This window comes from Sinocyclocheilus grahami, unplaced genomic scaffold (assembly GCF_001515645.1).
Source record: "Sinocyclocheilus grahami isolate Dianchi unplaced genomic scaffold, SAMN03320097.WGS_v1.1 scaffold122.1, whole genome shotgun sequence".
NCBI lineage: Eukaryota > Metazoa > Chordata > Actinopteri > Cypriniformes > Cyprinidae > Sinocyclocheilus > Sinocyclocheilus grahami.
The window spans coordinates 114247-135923 of NW_015505301.1; the positions used below are offsets into that span (position 1 = coordinate 114247).

General features: G+C 35.9%; 1 protein-coding gene across 1 annotated transcript in view; it reads right to left on the reverse strand.

Annotated features, from left to right (window-relative positions):
• The window catches only part of LOC107589957 (neuropilin and tolloid-like protein 1), a 98521-nt gene that overhangs the window by 12739 nt on the left and 64105 nt on the right, over nucleotides 1-21677 (reverse strand). Inside the window, exons 5-7 of the mRNA XM_016278549.1 lie at nucleotides 10737-10778; nucleotides 10510-10637; nucleotides 10271-10418 (exon numbers count right to left, since the gene is read on the reverse strand). Coding sequence (XP_016134035.1) covers nucleotides 10271-10418; nucleotides 10510-10637; nucleotides 10737-10778 — 318 coding nt within the window. The remainder of the gene's footprint in view (nucleotides 1-10270; nucleotides 10419-10509; nucleotides 10638-10736; nucleotides 10779-21677) is intronic.

The window sequence follows — 21677 nt, forward strand, 5'->3', positions numbered from 1 at the left end:
TATATATATATATATAAAATTTTTGTAATTAATTAATTAATTAATTAATTTTTTTGCAGTGTGTGAATTAATTAATTTTAATTTTAAATAAATTAATTCAGTTTAATTAATTTAAAGGTATTGGGCAAGACCCTTTTCAGAGGACGGAGGTTTCCCCCGTTCAGCTGCTGAGTCGAACAAACCAGAGGGAGAGAGGCAGTGCATAAGTAAGTGTCTGAACAAGTTATGCAGGGGTGTTACCCGGGCAACCACACATCCTGTGTTCATTCACTGGATAGGGCTGCACAAAGGACACTGGGCTCCTACACAAATCCACCTATCGCCATTCACGAGACTGACGCAGGTGCGCAGCTGCCTCTTTCTGTCTCAGAAAGAGCATTTTGTGTTTTCTGCATCCTCAAGGGCCTCAGCACCAAACCACAGACTCATTCCCTCAACCATTCTTCTCCCGCATGCTTCAGGACATCCGCCGCTCTCTTTTAAAAGCACACTAATGTCCATTAAAGCACCGCAATCAATCAGAGCAAGTGGAAGCTGTGCTGCTGTGCTGTAGTCTGGAATTGGGTACAAAATTGCTCATTTGCTATTCCTGACGCCAGGGGTTTTCTAAATTTTCGAAATCAAGGACCCTCAAATATAATGACTGCCTTGCAAGAAATAAAAAAGCCATATATTTTACATGTATTCAAAAATAATTATTAATATTATGTGAGAAAAAATATTGTGATAATAAAAGTAATATATACTTAAAAAATTCAAATATTTAAATATATTTAATACATTTTATTTAAAAAACTATAGTTTTTAGTTACTGTTAAACCGTCTGTCGACAGTATAAAACAATCAAATTGGGTCAATATGAATATAAAAAAAATGCAAAAAATATATTATGATAACTTAAAATAATAAAAATACAAAAAGCAATTAAATACTAAAGAAATTAAAAATATAAAAAATACAAAAATAGGTTAAATATATTTAATTAATTCACACATTCACACATTAACTTTGTCAGCCCTAAAACACATTTTAAATTGTATTTATTTTAATTTAATTTAATTTATTATTATTATTATTATTATTTTATAATCGAATGTTTTTTTTTGAGAACTGAAAAATTATATTGCGATAATAAAATAACATACAAAATTACATGCTTCCAAAATGAAAGAAATTACAAATATTTTAATACATTTAAATGTATTTGTTATATTTTATTTAAAAAAATATTTCAATAAAATAGAAAATAAATGTTGTCAATAGAATAAAATTACTAAATTTGGTAAATGTAAAAAAAAATATTTTATTAATAAGTACACGTTAAACAAATTGAAAATATGTAAAAATTTTATATTTTATTTAAATAAATATTTTAGTTCAGCATAACAAAAAATGTTTCTGAAGACAATCACCTATTGCACCTTTAAGTACACACAGTAACATCGCCAGCCCTTCCATCCCCCTGGGGTCCCCAATCCGCAGTTTGAAAATTCTTGAATAAAAAATAAATAAATAAAAATAATAATAATAATACTATATATATATATATATATCTTTGAAGCTGCAGCCACCGATCTGGACGAGCTCACAGAGAGTGTAACTTCATATATCAGTTTCTGTGAAGATATGTGCATTCCTACCAGGACATTCTTATCATTTAATAATGATAAACCGTGGTTTACTGGGAAACTCAAACAGCTTCGTCACGCCAAAGAGGATGCTTACAGAAGTGGGGATAAAATCTTGTATAACCAGGCCAGGAACAGACTAAACAACATGAGGGGGAAGAAAATGGTGACAATTTTCATTTTTGGGTGAACTATTCCTTTAAACTTCAGTTTCTGTTGATGGCTGTGTGGGTCCACCAGCTCCCAACCTGCATAAACCAGTATAAACCAATTTAGTCAGCAGGGTTATGCAAGATTTATAGTGTGATTGCGGCTCAAATCACTGGCATGACGTGACCAGCTAAATAGATGGCCCGTTTACCTTTAATGGACACATGGATGAGCTGTTTTCATTTTTCCAGTCCTGCTCGGTTTAGCGTTCTGTCAGGTATGAATGTGCTGGTGCAAATGAGAGTGAGAGAGTGTGTTTTATAAGCGATTGTTCATAAAACAGGGAATGAGTGCTGAAGTGTAAGATGTCAGTGCTTGTCAAATTTTCTACAAACATGTACACAAGAGTGTAAACCCAACCTTGCTGTGGGGTGAGGTGGGCTTCATGAAAATTGTCAAGATATGTCTACAGCGTAGGTCTTATTTCAACCCAAAACCAAAGGGGAAATATATTTCTCAGAATTGCATGATATAAACTCGCAGTTGCGAGAAAACCCCCCCTCAGAATTGCAAGATATAAACTCACAATTCTGACCTTTTCTCAGAATTGTGAGTTCATATCTTGCAATTGTGACTTCTTTTTCTCAGAACTGAGAATTTACATCTTGCAATTCTGACTTTTTAACACAATTGCGAGTTATTAAGTCAGAATTGTGATATATAAACTCGCAATTCTGAAAACATATCAGTCTTGTTTCCCCCTCAGAATTGGACTTTATAACTCAAAATTGCGATTTTATATCTCAAAATACTGAGAAAAAAAGAGTCAGAATTGTGAGATATAAACTCGTATTGCGAGTTTTTATCTTTCAATTCTGTCTTTATTTCTCACAATTGCGAGTTTATATCCCGTTATTCTGACAATTCTGAGAAAAAAGTCAGAACCGTGAATTTATATCTCACAATTCTAAGAAAAAGTTTGTATCGCACAATTCTGAAGTCAGAATTGTGAGATAAAATCTCGAAATTACATTTTTTTTTTTTAATTTAGTGACAGAAATGGGTTTCCATAAATATCACATATTATTTATATCATTGTAATATGCTGGTTTGGTCAGGAAACTTTTCTTATTATTACCAATGTTGAAAATATTGGTGCTGCTTAATACTTCTGTGGAAACCATGATATTTCGGCAAAGTTTTTTTTTAATTTTTTTTAAGCATGCATTAAATTGGTCAAAAGAAATAGTAGAAATGCTACAAAAGATTTCTATTTGAAATAACTGCTGTTCTTTTGAACTTTCAATTGAGCAAAGTATCCTGAAAAATGTATAATATTTTCCACAAAAATATTAAGAAATGTTCATTGAGCACAAAATCAGCATATTAGAATGATTTCTGACAGATCATGCAATATTGAAGACTGGAGTAGTGATGCTGAAAATTCAGTTTCGCATCACAGGAATAAATTACATTTTAAAATATATTTAAATCATAAACAATTATTTTATATTGTCATAATATTTGTGACTCTGGACCACAAAACCAGTCATAAGTAGCACGGGTATAATTGTAGCAATAGTCATTGTATGGGTCAAAATTATAGATTTTTCTTTTATGCCAAAAATCATTAGGATGTTCCATGAAGATATTTTGTAAATATATTTAAACCTAATTTTTGATTAGTAATATGCATTGCAAAGGATTTAATTTGGACAACTTTAAAGGCGATTTTCTCAATATTTAGATTTTTTTTTTTCACCCTCACGATTCCAGATTTTCATTTTTTTTTTAATCCAGCTTTCAGATGATGTACAAATCTCAATTTCACAAAATTGACCCTTATGACTGGTTTTGTGGTCCAGGATCACATTTCACAAAAAATGCATTTATTAAATGAATTTAATCAAATAAACTTTTGAATGGCAGAATAAATAATAAATACTAATTAAAGTTGGCATGAATTGGAATTTTCATTTCATTTTTCTAAATGCATTGTGAGCCTTTTCTTTTATGGTGCTTTTCCACTGTGTGGTATGACCCGGCACGGCTCGGCTCGGTTTGCGTTTCCACTGCAGTTCAGTAATGCTTTAGAGTGGGCGGGATTATTCACATGTCGTTATAGTTGCGCCGCCTCTATTACCGCGACTCCTGAAAAACTTTTTCATTCCGTGTCGCCCCATCAAGCTCTCGCTGGATCCGCTCCTCTGCTATCAACAAGAGGAACGTCTGTACTTCCTCAACAGACAACGAAACAGCCACTTTTGGTTGTTAAAAAAGGTGCGCTTGTTCAAAACCGTTGCGTTCGATCCTTCGCTGGCTGTGCTGATTTAAATCTAGCGGTTGTGTTGTGTTTGTGTCGCAAGTTCAGTGACGCAGGTAGTGACGATTCTCTCCGGCCAATCCGTGATCAGCAGAGTTTACACGCCACGGTTTGGTAACGGAACGGTTCACTTGGAACCTCAAACGAGGTGGTACTAAAAAAAAGTACCAGATACCAGGTACTGTACCCAGTGGAAAACCCCCCAAAAGTGAATCATACCGAGCCGTACCATGCCATACCATGCAGTGGAAAAGCGCCAATAGTCAACTGTAGGCTCACATTCAGATCTGCCTACATCCAATCAACAACTGATTCATATGATATAACCAAGTCCCTGTCCTACATTTCCTATTTAAATAATGGATATGCATCACAATACAGAAGAAAAGATCTGTTGCTACTTCCTTTACATTGTGACTTCAAGGTATATAATAACTTTACATAAGGAACAGACCAAAATTCATGATAGAAGTAGCAAGAATCCTTCAAGTTGTAAACACCTTATTTGGAGCTTTTCAATGAATCAGTTGATTGAGTTCACAAAACCAGTCTGAATGAATCATTCAGTTATCGACTCACTGATACGGTCTTCAGTGGAACACAAAATATGATTTTTTGAAGAATATCCTGGCCAATTTTTAAATATAAGGAAAGTGAACGAGGACTGTAGCTGTTAAAATGCCAAAAACAGTGTTTTCTGTATGATTTCTGCATTAAATTCCAATAATATTAAAAGTCAGCATGAAATGGAAGATCTTTTGAATGAACCTGTAGATTGAGATCACATGACTTCAGAAGATGCAAACGAGCAGCTTTTATGATACCTTTATGATGGTTTTGCATCCTTTTTGTAGCTTTAAATCTCCAATCCCCATTCATTGGAGACCATTCTTCAAAATGTCTATTTGTGTTCCACAGAAAGTCAGTCAGTTTCGGTATGACATCAGGGTGAATAAATCTGAATTTGGAGTTGTACTTTTCCTATAAATACACTGCTTGAATGACTCTCATCATAATAAACCAAGTAACACTATTTGACAGATTTGACAGAATCAAAACTTCCAAATATAGTGTTCTTCTCCCAGCGGTTAGAGTTGAGGTGATTTTACATTTAATGAGCATTTGGTATTCCATTATGACAAGTAAATGAAGCAACCTAGTTCATCCAGTGAGCAAAGGCTCATGTGTTACTCAACAGCTCAGTAAATTTTCTCACTATAATAGCATTGCGTTCAGCACATTTCCATTTTTATAGGGGTCCGATCAGTGTGCCATTCCAGCAATGTTGGTCAGTTTGTCCTTGCCGCCACACAATATGCTCACACCTGCAATATAAGTAAAGAACTAGTGACACCGCAGTCTTTCTGGACTGCTGCGGTGTGTACAATCTCTCATCATCAGCAAAACAGGGGGCGTCACTTATACCCACACTGTACATAAAACCCCACTTATTGACTCACATGTAAAAAAATGAAACATACAGTATGAGGCTTTCCAATTCCTTCAGAAAATCACATGAAGATAATAAGAAACTTGCTACAGTATGTGCCAGCTTGTTAGAACTTGTTAGGCACAATTTACTAGGCGGAATATGAGGAATGTGCGAGACGGTAATTAGACAGAATTGATTATATAAAGCATTAAGAAACCCGACTGGTTATTAAGACAGAATCGTCTAATAATCTAGCAACCTTAGGGCAGCTGAAAGCAAAATCCAGAAACTGATCCTGAAAGTACATCCACTGACAACTGAGTAGCCAATCGCTAACACTGCCCTGAGGTCTATAAACCCTAAGGTCGAGGAATATATAATGTGACAAAATCAAATATTTAATCAAAATAATTGGGCTGGCCTTAGATTACACAGTCTTATCTTTGCACTCTAATTAGTGGTGCTTGCTTTTCCGCATAATTTTTATATTTTCCACCCAAAATTTGACACACAACTCATCCAACACCATCTGTGCTACTAACTGAATAATAGGTCTATTTGTGATTTTCTAAGAAGTGATTGGACACATGGTTTCCACAAGACAAAACAAAACAAAACAATTGAAGAACTGTATACAAATTTATAGCAATATTTTTTTAAATACTATAGGTAGTAAAAAATGGTCAATTAATCTTGATTTATCACCAGTCTTTAGAAAATATTTACTGTAAAATATCTAATGATAAATAATAATAAAAAATGTTATACCCATTTTATATATAGCCTATACTGCATGTGTGTGTATATATACTGCAGATAGATGAAAATGGCACTCACATTTCTTCAGAAAATTTAAAAATGTTGCATGTAAAAAATGTAATAATTGTATCTTGTCCCACTGAAAGCCAAACAAGAGGATCCCGAATACTTTACTTGACCTTAGACATTGTGAATCAGTGAAAATGATTATGAATAGAAACCTCCTTCACCCCTCCATCTGAAACAAGCCCCTCCAGACTCCAGAAGCCGGCTTGACTCTTCAAATACACTCTAATTACCCAGCAGAGTTATTGTATCTCAATAAATCAGCTTTTTCCCCCTTCTACCGCTCCTCTGGAATAAATTAGTCAGGGCTGCCTGACATCGAGACGTCAACCTCTGGCCAGTTGGGGACTGCTGTCTCTTCAGGGCATGTGGATGTGTTTGAGGTGCTGTTCACATCCCCCTCTGCACTGACTTATTTGTAGCCTGCATCCACTGATGTTCCCACCAGAGCAGAGAGAAAAATCAGGAATGGTTGCAGCTCAGAATTTATCATTTGGATGAATTTCTGCAAACACGATGATGTAAAAGACCACACCCCCTTTTCTTTTCCTATCAGACAGTAAATCAAATAAGAAACAGCAAGATGAGATGTACATGTCTGGGAGGTTATACGCTTGTGGACTTAATTGGATGAGATATATGAAGACCTGTGAGAGATGTGGCTAGGAAAGTCATTTGAGCAACAGTAGCTGGTGTTAGTAGTAGGAAGGCACGGCGCTTTCCCCACCATCTGCACTTCAAACAATCATTCCTGTGAGATTTCAGGGCCAGATAAACATGACACTGTATCAGAGCTGCTACAGAAAATCATTTCAATGAAACAGAGAATATAGCACTTGTTTGGTGACTACATATACACATTATGATAAGAACAGCAGGACAAAAGTCCTTTTAAGGCCAGCTGGTTCACTCATAGGGATACAATAATATAACTATGAGGCATACAATAAGTAGTTTGGCTAATATATTATAATAGAGCTCCCCAATACTGTGTATAAATGTTAATAAGTTTCTTATTGATTTTTAAGATAATTTAACCTTTGTATAAAGCAAGGGTATTTCAGGTTGTAAAATGTAATCTAGTTTAACTCCCAGAAATAGTAATACTATTATTAATTAATAATTTATGATATAAAAAACAGTTTGACTGTTAACTTGAAATATATCTTTAAAAACATTTTTGTAAAAATACATAAACCATTATTACATTATAAAAATATACAGTATTGTTTAAAACTTTTTTTTTTTTTTTTTTTTGGTAAATCTCTTATGCTCGCAAAATGTGCATTTATTTGATTGGAAAAAAGGAAATATTTTTACAGTTTAAAATAATTGTTTTCAATATTCAATATATTTTCAAATGTAATTTAATTTCATGGCAAAACTGCATTTTTAGCTTAGTTTTGTGTCACATGATCCTTCAGAAATCATTTTAATATGCTGATTTGATAATATCAAATGTTCTTGAAAACCAATGTTGAAAACAAATATTAAACAAAAAAATTTTTCCATAATATTTTGGAGAATAGAAAGGATTTTTATATGGAATAGAAATCTTTTGTTACATAAAAAAATTATTTACTGACATTTTGATCGATTTATTGCATCCTTGCTGAGTAAGTATTAATAAAAAATAATATTAATAATAATTGTACTGACCCCAAACTTTTGAATAGTAGTGTATATAAAATATTTTATAAAATCTATATTTCAAACTAGATTCATATCTATAATCAGATTAAACTAGATCATTCCATATTCTGCCATCTTGAGCGTTATGATTACTCACAGTCTGCTGTATAAATACTGGTATATCAGGCAACACTCTGTGAAGTAGCTGGAGGAGAAAAGGTCGTCATAATAAGCGCTATATACAAATTCACACAAATGCAATCATGAGTCTCAGTGCTGAAGTTTTCAGTCTCCTTTGAGCAGTGCTGGTGGATGATACAAATGCTTGAATAGCTGTGTGAAACTAATCGCTGTGAAAAGTACAAGGGCATATGCTTTTGATTTGTGCCTTTGGAAGGACATCAGATAGAACAAAAATCAGTTTTTGAAGCAATAAATCACATTAAACACAAATATTATCACAGAGCCATGGCATAATACAGATTTTTGCTCTCCAGTCGACACTGTCACTATCTAAGGAAATGGAGGCAATTTATTGTGTTTAGTCATATCTGATCGGTTCCACAGATAACTTAATAACTCTAAGCAAATCCATCTGTTACAGCTAAAATGTTTTAGAGTTTTTGATGCTAAAATACTTTCTTCTTTTTGTCTAACATGCGGGGAACATTAAAAAGAAAGAAAGAAGGAAAGGAAGGAATAGTCTTATTTAGCAAAGACACAATACATTCAGAAAAAGTGACAAAAAATGGATCATGGTTTCCACAAAAATATTAAGCAGTGTAACTGTTGATAAGAAGAACATTGACAATATTAAGAAATGTTTATTGAGCTCCAAAGCATATTAGAACGACTTCTAAAGACCGGAGTAATGGCTGCTGAAAATATTTAAAATATTGCAAACTATCAAATATACTGTATTAATGTATTAGCGCTTTGAGTATGAGAAATGCGGATACATTTTTTAAAATGTATTATTATCAAAATATGAAACAGTAATTTTAAATCATAATAATATTTCACAATATTACAGTTTTTACTTTTTTCAAAAACATTTAAAAATCTCCAACCTCAAACTTCTGAACATAGTGTATATAGACAATCAGTTGCATGGGACAATTGTCCAATTATACAGTTTAGAATAGTATACAAGAATATGTGACTGGGGTGGGCGTTATGGCCAAAATCTTATATCACGATATGTGTAATTTTATTTTGCAGTAATCATATATATCACAACATAGTTATTTTTGCTTTTAATAAGGTCTTTATGAAATCAAAATTTTGATACCATAGGAATTTCATCATTCTTGTCACCAGTCTCAATATCACAAAAAACTAATACTAGCCTAAAGAAAAAAAGGAAAAAAAAGCAGAAACCTTAAGTTCACTGAAGACAAGAAAACAGTCAGTGATTAAATAAGAATAGGAAACGAATTACAAGCAATAGGACCAAAAACAACAACACTAGAACAAATAAATAAGAAATGCTACATAGATTTTATAAAGTAATCAAATGTATAAAACACGGCATATTCTTTACTGTGTAAATTAAATATCTATTTCTTCTTATTAAAGTTACAAAAGTGATTTATTCAAGAGCAGTGAGAGATTTTCTCTCATTTGTTGTTTGAATAACCTGAATGACAGACAGCAGGAATATTAGACTGCTGTCACTTTAAGAGCTGCCCAGATCCATCATACTGTTACATGTGTTTTCTTTCTCAGCTGTTTGCTTTCACTTAAGACCTAAATTACTGTGGATACTGTGTAATGAGGATACTTGCAAAGACGGGCATTTTGACACGTACAAGTGTGTGTGTATTTAATAGTTCAAGGCCTATAAAGTGGCAAAAATAACTCTGTTCAATGCTTCATGTGCACGTGATTATCCTAATGAGGGTGCATTTATTTTTTTCCCATTTGGAATAAAAAACAACATAATAAAAGAGAAAAAATGAGCAGTCCAAGATGTTTTTTTTTTTTACTGCACCTCAAAATGGAAAAAGACAAGAGAAAAGAAAACATTAGCCAGTATTTGGCGCAGGTGTAAATAATCCGACCAGGGCAGCTGTAAACTGCTTCCTGACAACAGTGCTCCAATTAAAAAACAAATCTCACCCCAAATAAACGGGACTGTCTGACCTTTTCCACATGGACACATTCTCTTTGATTCTCATCTGCTATAAAAACAATGGTAGCCCTTTGAGAGCTCATTCTGCAGTATATCACACAACCAAAAGCTGCCACATTTTTATCCTCAACAGAATTCCACCTAACCGCATACATATCCGCCCCGAGATGTTTTTCGCAATGGCCGCATAATGCAAACGACTGCAAAACAGGAAGCCAAACACTGAAGCGTGTTAGGTGGTAACTGGACAGCTTGAGGCAGACACAAGCTGTCATATGTCAGAAATGTGGCAGGCTGGGTAACAGAACGACAACAGGGAAACAACTTGGGTGTTATTAGACAGAGCGGGGGAAGTTTGGACAGGGGATGACTGCGGGGGACTGACCTTGGAGCGAGGAGGGGCACGGATGTACCACTTGCAGTCCACTGCCTCAGTCTGCAAGGCTTTGCCGTCTTTGGTGATCTGCTGCGATTCAATGATGCCTTCAGGTCCTCCCATCTCGAATTCACAAACTGCAGCGGAGGCAACAAAAGAAGACAAATTACAAAAAATGGAAAGCCATTAGATGTATTCATATGGAGGATGCTTATAGACGAATGAATAATACCCACAGGGAAGAGGTTTGGGGACTCCTACATCTTTAAAGTCGGGATCTGTAAAAAAGAAATGAAATAGGATATAAAAACTGACTTCATTCAGATAACCAATATCCATAAATATTATCGATATATAGATCAACTGAACCATTCAACGTACAATTGACATGTACATTGAGAAGATATGTGAGCTGTTGTTTAATAGCCTCAATAAATATTTGAAATCTTGCTGTTGATGTTTAAAAAATAATGCAGTTTGCAGTCTGAAGTGCATTCTTTCAAAGTGGCATGAACAGGAAGGAAGCATTCAATAAACGGTATTCTCATTTCACTCTCTGCAGAGGCTTGTGAAAAAAATGTAGATGTGTTTGGCAAGCTGTCTGTAATGGAGGGGTTTGGGACCCACCTATGGAGAAAACTTTGAGAAGAAAAGATGACAGAAAGATTTAAAAGAAAATAGGAAAGTGTTTGTTTGTATTCCTTCATCACATTCATTGATTCTACCAAAGATAATGAACATGCTTATCCCAAACTTTCATTTAGAATACTACAAAACTCCACATTATTCATCAGTATTCAATATCCATGAAATACTTTTAACAATATAGTCATCTTCTTTTTCATTTTTGTGGTTCAAAAACTAATAATAGGTTCATTATCGCCACCTACTGGGCTGGAGTGTGGATCTTACTAAAAGAGTGCTGCAGGAATGAGCTCCAAATCACAGAAACAAGTAAGCATTTTAGCACTTCCAATTCCACCGTCCAAAAATCAATGGGTTTTGTAAATGGGTTTTTGGTTAAATGCCTGAAATAAGGTCTGTGGCTCAAGATATTTTTTTTACATTTTATTCTACAACATAAAATACATCAGTAATACCCTACTTATTACTCATTTACTTTTTAAGCTTTTATGGTTCTGGAAAAAGGTGGTTGTTAACAAGTGGATCAGTGGGACTACAGAGGTTGCTGAGGACATTAAATGTCATCATGCCAAACAGGTAAACTCATCTATTCACCAGTTCTCTTTTAGAGCCTTGTTGTGTTTGTACTCACACTCATGCAAACTGAAACTTTCAGGGATTTATTTATTTATTTTTATGTATTTATTTATTTATTAGTCCAAAAGTCAATTGAAAAATCCTATTGGCTTTTTTATCAAGGGAACCAGAGTTGGCCTTCAACAATCAACAACATCACCGCTCCACAAAAAGCTCTACTTCAGCTAAATTGCATTGTTAATAACTGTTATCCTTAAATAACTTTTAAGAACATTTTAGACGTAAACCTGCTCTGAAGCTTTATGTAACAGTACTTTCAATGAAATCTCCTCTGCACCCAATTGCTCTCAATTCTTCTCTGAATAGAATTCCTTCATTTTCAAATGCTCACAGTCTCTGGAGATCAACATTTATGCAAATACCAGACTCCATCCAACAATAGTGGCTAAGAGCAGAATACCTAATGTGCAAGATATTATTGCCTCCAACAATACAGTCTCATCTAGCCAAACTTAAAAAAATCATGGTCCTCATCACTGCAGCTTATTCTGATCAGATAATCATCCACTTAGACAAGGAAGAGATTGTCTGATTGACATGTATTGTGACCAATAACTCTTTTTGTTCATTTAAGTACCTTTTAAGAGTGTATTTCGCCATTATAATAAACTGGATCCATGAGCGTTGTAGAAAAATGAAAAGATCCATAGACTTTTGACCATCCAAAAATATTAAGTACTAATCATTTCACTGGCATATGTCTGAAAACAATACAAAAAAATGCTAGGCCTGGGAGTCAATACAGATTTTCAGATTAAATGCAATACAATTCAGATTCAATAAGCATTCAATTAGAATCTGATTCAGTTTGTCCATGTTTGCTTGCATATGAAATAAACTTCTCTCTGCTAATGCAGTAAATTAAAAAGTACAGTTTATAACTGATTTAAAACTATTGAACTATTAATTAAAACAAAAGTCTACATTAGTCATGTTAAAACTGCTTCACAACAAAAACTGCCATTTCTTTTGGTACAATAAATCAGTTCGGTGAACAGCCTGTGGGTTTGCAGTCTGCCAACATATTTTTAATGTCTCAGCCCTCTTCATCCTAACATAAATGAACATATTCTATCAGAAGCAGCTTTGTGCTACACAGAACTAATAGGTGGGCAGTTTAATCACTCTCACCCCTCTATGATTAGATTGGCTTATATTTAGTATGGGTGATATTTCGCTCTGTGATCCCCCATTCACTCTGATATTCATACATGGACAGAGACGGTGGCATTTACAGAACTGAATCTCATTGAAGATGACTTCTCTTGGAAAAAACATACACATACATACACACAAACATGAGTCTGAACCCCTTCAGAAAAGATTGGATTGTACCTCAGTTACCTTTACAGGAGAGACTGATTGATTTGTGGATTGATCTGGTGTAAACGGCTGATTTATTTCTCTGTCATTTTCACCCTCCTGTGAGCACTTATGTGGGTCACTGTGTGTGTGTGATCGCAGAGGACACCCATCACTATTATGACATATTCACTCCTATTTTGGAACACAGACACGTGGTTCCTGGCAGTATGAGACTGTAGGTTATGAAGCAAGACATTTAAGCTACACTTCTGTAGCATTACAAGTCAACTTATAATGTTAGTGAATGTTTCTTAGAGCAAAAACAATTGCAATTTAGTTGCACGACCATTATATCATACCTTTAAGACATTATAAATGATCTCTGTTGTGATTGGCTAATCTTTGTGTGATTAGATTGGGGTCAAAGGGTCAAGGTATGGCTAGTTAGCATGCAAATTTATTGCAAAGGTTCTGTGCAACCTGTCTTTCTTTAACATTTCACACATTACACATGCTGCTCAACATCTACACTGAGAATTCAGATCAGACGTTGAACCAGCAGATGCGCTAAAGTAATGTAGGATGAAAAAAGAAGGAATGAGAAAGATTACATTACAGCACTAGGGTAGTGGTAGAAAGAGTGAGAACACACAAGAGAATTGAATAGCAAAAGAGATTCATTGGCAGAAATCAAATATAATGGTTTATCAAAGAAGGGAATGGTGTGGAAACAGGACCTGGGTTCTGCCATCTACATTATCACTCTGTGTCCATATTCACACAGCAGAATGTTGTGTCATAGTGCAAAATCTAAAGGAAGCCACTTTAGTTGTCTAAATTTTTAGTTGTCACAACTGAATTTTGAGAGTGTATATTATACTGTAGCATAAAATCCATTTGCTGTAGTTAATTTGATGGCTTGAATGATGTTGGACTCGTTTATTAAATAACGTTTTGTTAATTATAATAAGAAAATAAAGAATCATTTTGGGTTCCCAAAGAATCATGTTTGTCCTAGTCTGAAAAACATTTTAAAGGGGTCATGAACTGAGAAATCAAAATTCCCCTGATCTTTTGACATATAAGAAATTGTTGTGCTATAAAAACATCCTGTAAGTTTCAGAACTCAAAACTTTATTGTTAGTCTAAAAACAGCTTTTATTGAAGCCAGTCTGCCAAAAACAACAGGTTTTGGAATGTGCCACTTTATGATGTAATAGTGTGGCTAAACACCGCCTTCGCAGAAGAAGATCCACGCCTGCTTCTACATCGCTGCCTGTTTAGCCCCGCCCACCGATTCGCACATGTAGTGTAAATGACAAGAGCGGCAAACATAGATCTATGCAGAAACCAAATGCTAAACTTTATTGATGAACTAAACTAGAACTAGTAAGAACTTGGTCCTTTGTTCACTTCATTTTACCGACTAGACACAAGACACAATTTGATGCAGGATTTTCAGAAAGATTGAAACTAAAAGATGATGCTGTTCCGACTATATTGGATCCGACAGTAATGTCGCACCACACAAGCATGTTTATTACGTGATCACTATTGCTTTGTCTGTTATTACAGATTGTTTGATATGTCCTGAGTATTTATGTTTTTTGAACCTAAATCACAGCAGCATCAATCTATGAAGGATGTAGGCTGTCAAATATGCACAACTGTTAGCCAGTCATTGCAGTGGGCGTTTACTTCAGAGTTTACAATCCGCCACGCCTAGACAATCTGCCATGTTACTAAACATTTTACTCACATTTCCCATGTTGCCTTTGTTCTCATTGATGAACAGTGTTGGATTTCGGATTTTCTTTAAGCAACGATCTGTACAAGTTGGGGGCGTGTCAATGAGAAACATGCCGGAATCGATGGATGCAACAATATTCCACAATACTAAGCAGTAACATTGTCAGGATTTTTTATTTACAAAAAATAAACTGTTTAAATATGACAGGATTATAATATAACAATTAATAACAAGTTTTTATACAATACAGTTTAAAGTGGCTTCATAAATTAATTAAAAAATAATAATAAAAACGCAAAACACACCTGATGTACATTCTTTGCTCTTAATTTTCTATAAGCAGAGTTAAGAAACCTTGCTGTATCTTTGTGTAATTTATTAAAAGAAGGTACACCGCCATCTTGTGCCGACAAAAGTGACTTGAACTCACCTAACATTGTAAACACGACTTACTAGCTTGTAAGTACGAATGTCCCAGGAGGACTTGAACGCAGCATTTTATTTAGAAGGCGGGACTTGTTTTGCCATATTGTTGGTTGCACATTCTCCCTATCACAAAAATATGAGTGAACCATCTTTGTATAGATACAGTCTTTGAAAGCATTCAATTCACTCCTGTAAACAGAACAATTTTTACAATATTGCAAGTTTATTAGTCATAGTTTGCCTTACAGATATTTTATAATGCCATATTCATTCTAATTAATTTGACTGAAAATGGCATCCACTGTTAGTCCACAAAATAAAATTTCCGTTGACAAGAAAGAACAAAATTAGGGAAAATATTCAAACATTTTCTAAATTAATTTAAACCTATATAGATTTAACAATAACAACATGTGAAAAATGTAAAAATGTGAACTTCTGAAATATCATTGTGAGTACACTATCGCATTGCCGTAAAATTGTCACACTTTAGTTATTCATTGCCCAAGTTTTAGATGGAAATAGAACATTACAGAAACCAGCATGTGCTGTAACTTCATTCACTTTTGCAGAAGCATAGTTTTGACGATGACTGGATTATTTGTGAACATGGACCACAAAACCAGTCATAAGGGTCAATCAGATGGTTATACATCATCTGAGCTTTCCATTGATGTATGGTTTGTTAGGATAGGACAATATTTGGCTGAGATACAACTATTTGAAAATCTGGAATCTGAGGGTGCAAAAAAATCTAAATATTGAGAAAATTGCCTTTAAAGTTTTCCAAATGAATTTTTTTGCAATGCATATTACTAATCATTCTTATCATCATTACTAATAATCAAATTACATTCTGATATGTTCACAGTAGGAAATTTACAAAATATTTTAATGGAACATGATCTTTACTTAATATTCTAATGATTTTTGGCATAAAAGAAAAATCACTAAGTTTGACCCATACAATGTATTGTTGGCTATCGCTATCGCTACAAATATACCGGTGCGACTTAAGACTGGTTTTGTGGTCCAGGATCAAATTTGCAATAATATATTTTAATGGAACATGATCTTTACTTAATATTCTAATGATTTTTGGCATAAAAGAAAAATCACTAAGTTTGACCCATACAATGTATTGTTGGCTATCGCTATCGCTACAAATATACCGGTGCGACTTAAGACTGGTTTTGTGGTCCAGGATCAAATTTGCAATAATCATATTTTACTAGACTTTTCCCCTCACATTTTCCATGTTGCCTTTGCCCTCATTGATAAAAACAACAACAACAACAACACAACACACTTGTCACATTTTTGTCAGTAATTTAGTTGACAAAACACTGCCTGTAAACCTCTGTGTGAACAAATCAAGAATTAGACCAATACACTGCCTGCGTGAATGAAGCCAGTGTCTTCAACTCTATACAAACTTTCTGAATCCTCTGAAATTCAAAGACATTTAATCTGTAGCAATATAGCGATCAGCTAAAACAACACTGTGGAAATAAACTGCATCCTTGTTTTATTGTAGAAACCAACTGTTACTCTCCTGCTCTGTTTAATCAAAGGTAGCTGCCAACCTCTATTTCGGTTTCCACAGATGATGTGGATCCTTTCTCTTAGTGAGGGAGGGAAGGAACGGCTGCTTGAGTGGAGGAGTGTTATCTGATTGTGCTTGTGTGTCCTCCTCCCCATTCTTTATCTGATAATCTCCTGAAAGAGAAGCACCAACACTGTTTACCCACCCAAAGCATAAGCGGCACGAGCCATAGAAAAGCCACTCTCCCCTGCAGATGGGCTGCTGTAGAGTTGAGAACAGGCTTCTGTCCATTCAATTCCCCTTTGCCAGAGATCTGACGCCTATTTGAGAGTAAACCTGGGGCAATGGGCTGTCAATCAACATGGGAGAGAATGTGCCTGCTTCCAAACACAGCCAAACAACAAGAAAAAAAAAAGTTATACAAATAACACAGTATTACTGTGTTTTGTCATTTTTTAAAATGTAGTTTCATTGTAAGTGGAAAATACTATAAATAAAATAATTTATTACATATTTAATTATTTTTTATTATATTATAAATTATATATTTAGACAGACGCCGCATGTTTGACGTGTTTTCTCACTGACACACTCTTAAAGGGGTCATATGATGCTGCTAAAAAGAACATTATTTGGTGTAATGAAATGTGTTTATGCGGTTTAAAGTTAAAAAAACACATTATTTTCCACATACTGTACATTATTGTTTCTCCTCTATGCCCCGCCTTTCTGAAACGCGTCGATTTTTACAAAGCTCATCGGTCTGAAAAAGCGAGGTGTGCTCTGATTGGCCAGAGGAAATGTTACCATACTGTGATGGCGTGTCCCAGCCGGAGCGACGACACAACAACATTAAAACCCATTACAAACTAGGCATTTGTTGCATCCAGTGGGGACATAATTACTGATTATAATGACTTATACAGTCTTTTTACGTTGCGTGAACATTTGGGCGGCATTATGCAAATATTCCCACATAGTGAGGTAGATAATATGTGGGGGCATGTTCGAACCAGCCGTTTTAGGTAGGTGTGGCTGACTCTTAACTTTTATAAAGAATATCTCTTTGGATTTGAAACTTTAGTCTTTGCAAATTTACAGATCTTCTTTATGCACCAAGAGCTTGTAACACTCCAAAGAGTAAGGAAAAAATGAAATCGCATCATATGACCCCTTTAAAGAAAATTCCATTGTCAGGGTTATGAACTTTAGTTTTGCCTTTCTGTAACATGTCTGCCTGTTCTGTGTTTCCATTGTGTTTTGCTTCGCTCCGCGTGACCTAGCTTTCCTTGGTTGCCCTGATTAGTTCATTTCTGTTCAACTGTATTCATTCTATTATGTCATTAGTCTCTCTCTTGCGTTTGTATAAATTCTCCCCATTCCTGTACGGTTATTATATTGGTCTACACGTTGTGCTACCCCAGCTCCTCAATTCCTTGTGTTTGCTTTGTGGATTGTAATAAAAGACTGTCATTGGATTATTCCTGCGTCGTGCACCTCCTTAAAGCACAGCTACGTGACAGAATAACTGACCCTCATATTGAGTATAGCTACACAACGTTTTCTTTCATTTCGGTTTTTTGATTTTGTTTCTCTCCCCTCTCCCGGAATGGATCTGCCAGCCGTCCAACTCCTTTGCCTGGAGCAGAAGGACAATTCGCTGGAGGACCACACCAGGGACTTTTTAGATCTGGCGTGCCTTACTTACTTTCTTGACCGCTCGCTTTGCGTCTTTTACTACACCAGCCTGAGCGAGTGGTGTAAGGCACGGCTGCCAGCGAACGGTTCAAAAGAGGATTTCGCCGCACTTGTGGAGTGGGTGCTGGTGAATAATGGACCTTTATTCACTGTCTGCCCCGCTGAGGAGGACTTCACCAGCCCCACTCCAAACCCAGAGACCAGCCAGCCATCAACCCCCTGCACGGAGCAATCACCTGAGCCTGCCGCGACATGTGAGCCAGCACATAAACCCCCGACTGAGCCGATCATCGCCCCAGAGCCTGAGCCTCAAGAATCGTCTGACCATGTGCGTGAGCTGAACATCGCCCATCCCCGAGGGAGTACTGGTGGAGATCGAGGGCTTAGAGGGAAGCCCCGCCCACACTCCCGCCACTGAGGGTGAGCTGCAACTGGTTTCTGGACATTATGAGGAACTGATGGATGACATTTTTCAAGAGGACTTAATAGACTGGTTTGGGGAGGTAATACCCAGTGCTCCTGAGTCTCCTATGTCTCCTGCGTCTCCACCGTGGCCCATCATCCCACTGGTTCCACCGGGTTTCCTTGTCCCTCCGACACCGCCTTGGTCAGTCGTCAACCATCCACCATTTTTTTTCGGCCCTTTCTCCACCATGGCTCCTCCCGCCGTCGACTCCACCATGGACCACTATCCTGGCTGGCCTCTGGATCTCCATCTGGCTCTGGGCTCCTCCCTCCTTCTACTCCACCATGGCCTTATGAATTATGCCCCTTTCCCATTGCCTGCCCCTTGTCTAACCCACGCCCGCCTCCTGAACCCCCACCCTCCCTCCTTTGTTGAATTGTTTATAGGCGCGAGGACGTGCCTTCTGGGAGGGGGCGAACTGTCAGGGTTATGAACTTTAGTTTTGTCTTTCTGTAACATGTCTGCCTGTTCTGTGTTTCCATTGTGTTTTGCTTCGCTCCCCATGACCTGGTTTTCCTTGGTTGTCCTGATTAGTTAATTTCTGATCACCTGTGTTCATTCTATTATGTCATTAATCTCTCTCTTGCGTTTGTATAAATTCTCCCCATTCTGTCCTGGTCGGTTATTATTTTGGTCTACACGTTGTACCACCCCAGCTCCTCGATTCCTTGTGTTTGCTTTGTGGATTATAATAAACGACTGTTATTGGATTACTCCTGCGTCATGCGCCTCCTTAGAGCAAAAGCTATGTGACATCCATGTTTCCCACTCATAATTACGACTTGGTGGTGGTGTTCATGTACTGTACATTCAGCTCAACTCATTAAATACAGGTGCATCTCAATAAATTAGAATGTCATGGAAAAGTTCATTTATTTCAGTAATTCAACTCAAACTGTGAAACTCGTGTATTAAATCAATTCAATGCACACAGCTCTAGCGGGTGTGGACCGAGAAAAGAACGAGCCCGTCTCGGATTCCTCCGCTAAATCCACCTGCGATCCCTATGACAACAGTCTGCGCTGTGCCTCGGCAACAGCGGGACTGCTGCCACCGGGATCGCAAGCCTGGCCGCTCTCATCAAACGCAGCCAGGCGAGAGCGGAGCATACGCAGCGAGAGCTCGCAGTGATGACAATCAGCTGCTCGAAAGCTGACCGTGCATGCTTCGCTCTAACAGGGATCCTCAAATCTGGCCCACGAGATCCACTTTCTGCAGAGTTTATCTCTAACCCTAATCAAACACACCTGAGCATGCTAATCAATGTCTTCAGGATCATTAGAAAATCACAGGCAGGTGAGTTTGATCAGGGTTGGAGCTAAACTCTGTAGCACATTGGCCCTCCAGGGCAAGATTTGAGGAACCCTGGCCTATAGCATATTCTGCTTACTATAATCTATTATTTGTGTATATAATTTATATATTCTCTATAATACCGTTTAAAAGTTTTGGAGTAAGTAAGATTCAGTTCAGAGTCAGTTTTTTAAATGAAATTAATAATTTTATTTAGCAAGCAGACATTCAATTAATTAAAATTGATTATAATTTTATAAAAGCAAATAAATGCTATTTTTTTAAGTTTCTTATACACCAAATCAGCATATTAGAATGATTTCTAAAGACTGACGTAATGGGTGCTGAAAATCCAGCTTTATCATCACAGGAGTAGACGCATAAAATACATAAAATACATTAAAATAATAAAAAACTGTTGGCTGTTGGTTTAAATATATTGTAAATATGAATATTAAATAAATATTTTCAATATTAAATAATAGTTCACATTATAATAGTTTTTACAGTATTTTTGATGCTGCCTTGCATTTATTTGAGCATCTTCTTGAGCATTTTATAATAAGCATCTTAAACCCCCCCCAAAAAAAACCCATTAAAAATCTTTCCGACCCCAAACTTTTTGAACGGTAGTATATATAAAAAAACAGTATGTGAAACAATATGCAATAAACATTTCAAATAAAGGCAATTGGGTTTTTTGCCTTTTAATGCAATTTTGTGTAAAATTGTCTTCGCTTTCAGGTCAAATAATGAGTCAAGAAGGCAATGTCGAAGGTTGCATGCACTGCATTGTGGGATACATCTTACTTCGTGTACTCTAGCTTACTACTGCATATTTTAGAAGATAATCCATAAAAGGCTACTGTACATAGTATAATTAATGCTACAAAAAAGTATGTATCATGAGAATGATACATATACTATGAAAGCTCGTTTCCACCACTGAATAATAATAAAAAAAGTTAAATAAATAAAAAATGTAATTGTGACTTTTTATCTCACAATTCTGACTTTTTTTCTCACAATTGTTAGTTTACATCTTGCAATTCTGATTTTTTTTCCTCAGAACTGCCTGACACAAACTCACAATTCAGACTTTTTTTCTCAGAATTGCGTGATATAAACTCACAATTCTGAGAAATGAAGTCAGAATTGTGTAATACAAACTCGCAAATGCGAGTTAAGTCAGAATTGTGAGATATAAACTCTCAATTCTGAGAACATATCAGTCTTTTTTTCTCCTCAGAACTGGACTTTATAACTCGCAATTGCAAGTTTATATCTCACAATTGTGAGAAAAAAAGGCAGAATTGTGTTTGTATCTCGCAATTCTGACTTTTTTTCTCACAATTGTGTTTGTCTCTCGCAATTCTGACTTTTTTTCTCACAATTGTGTTTGTATCTCGCAA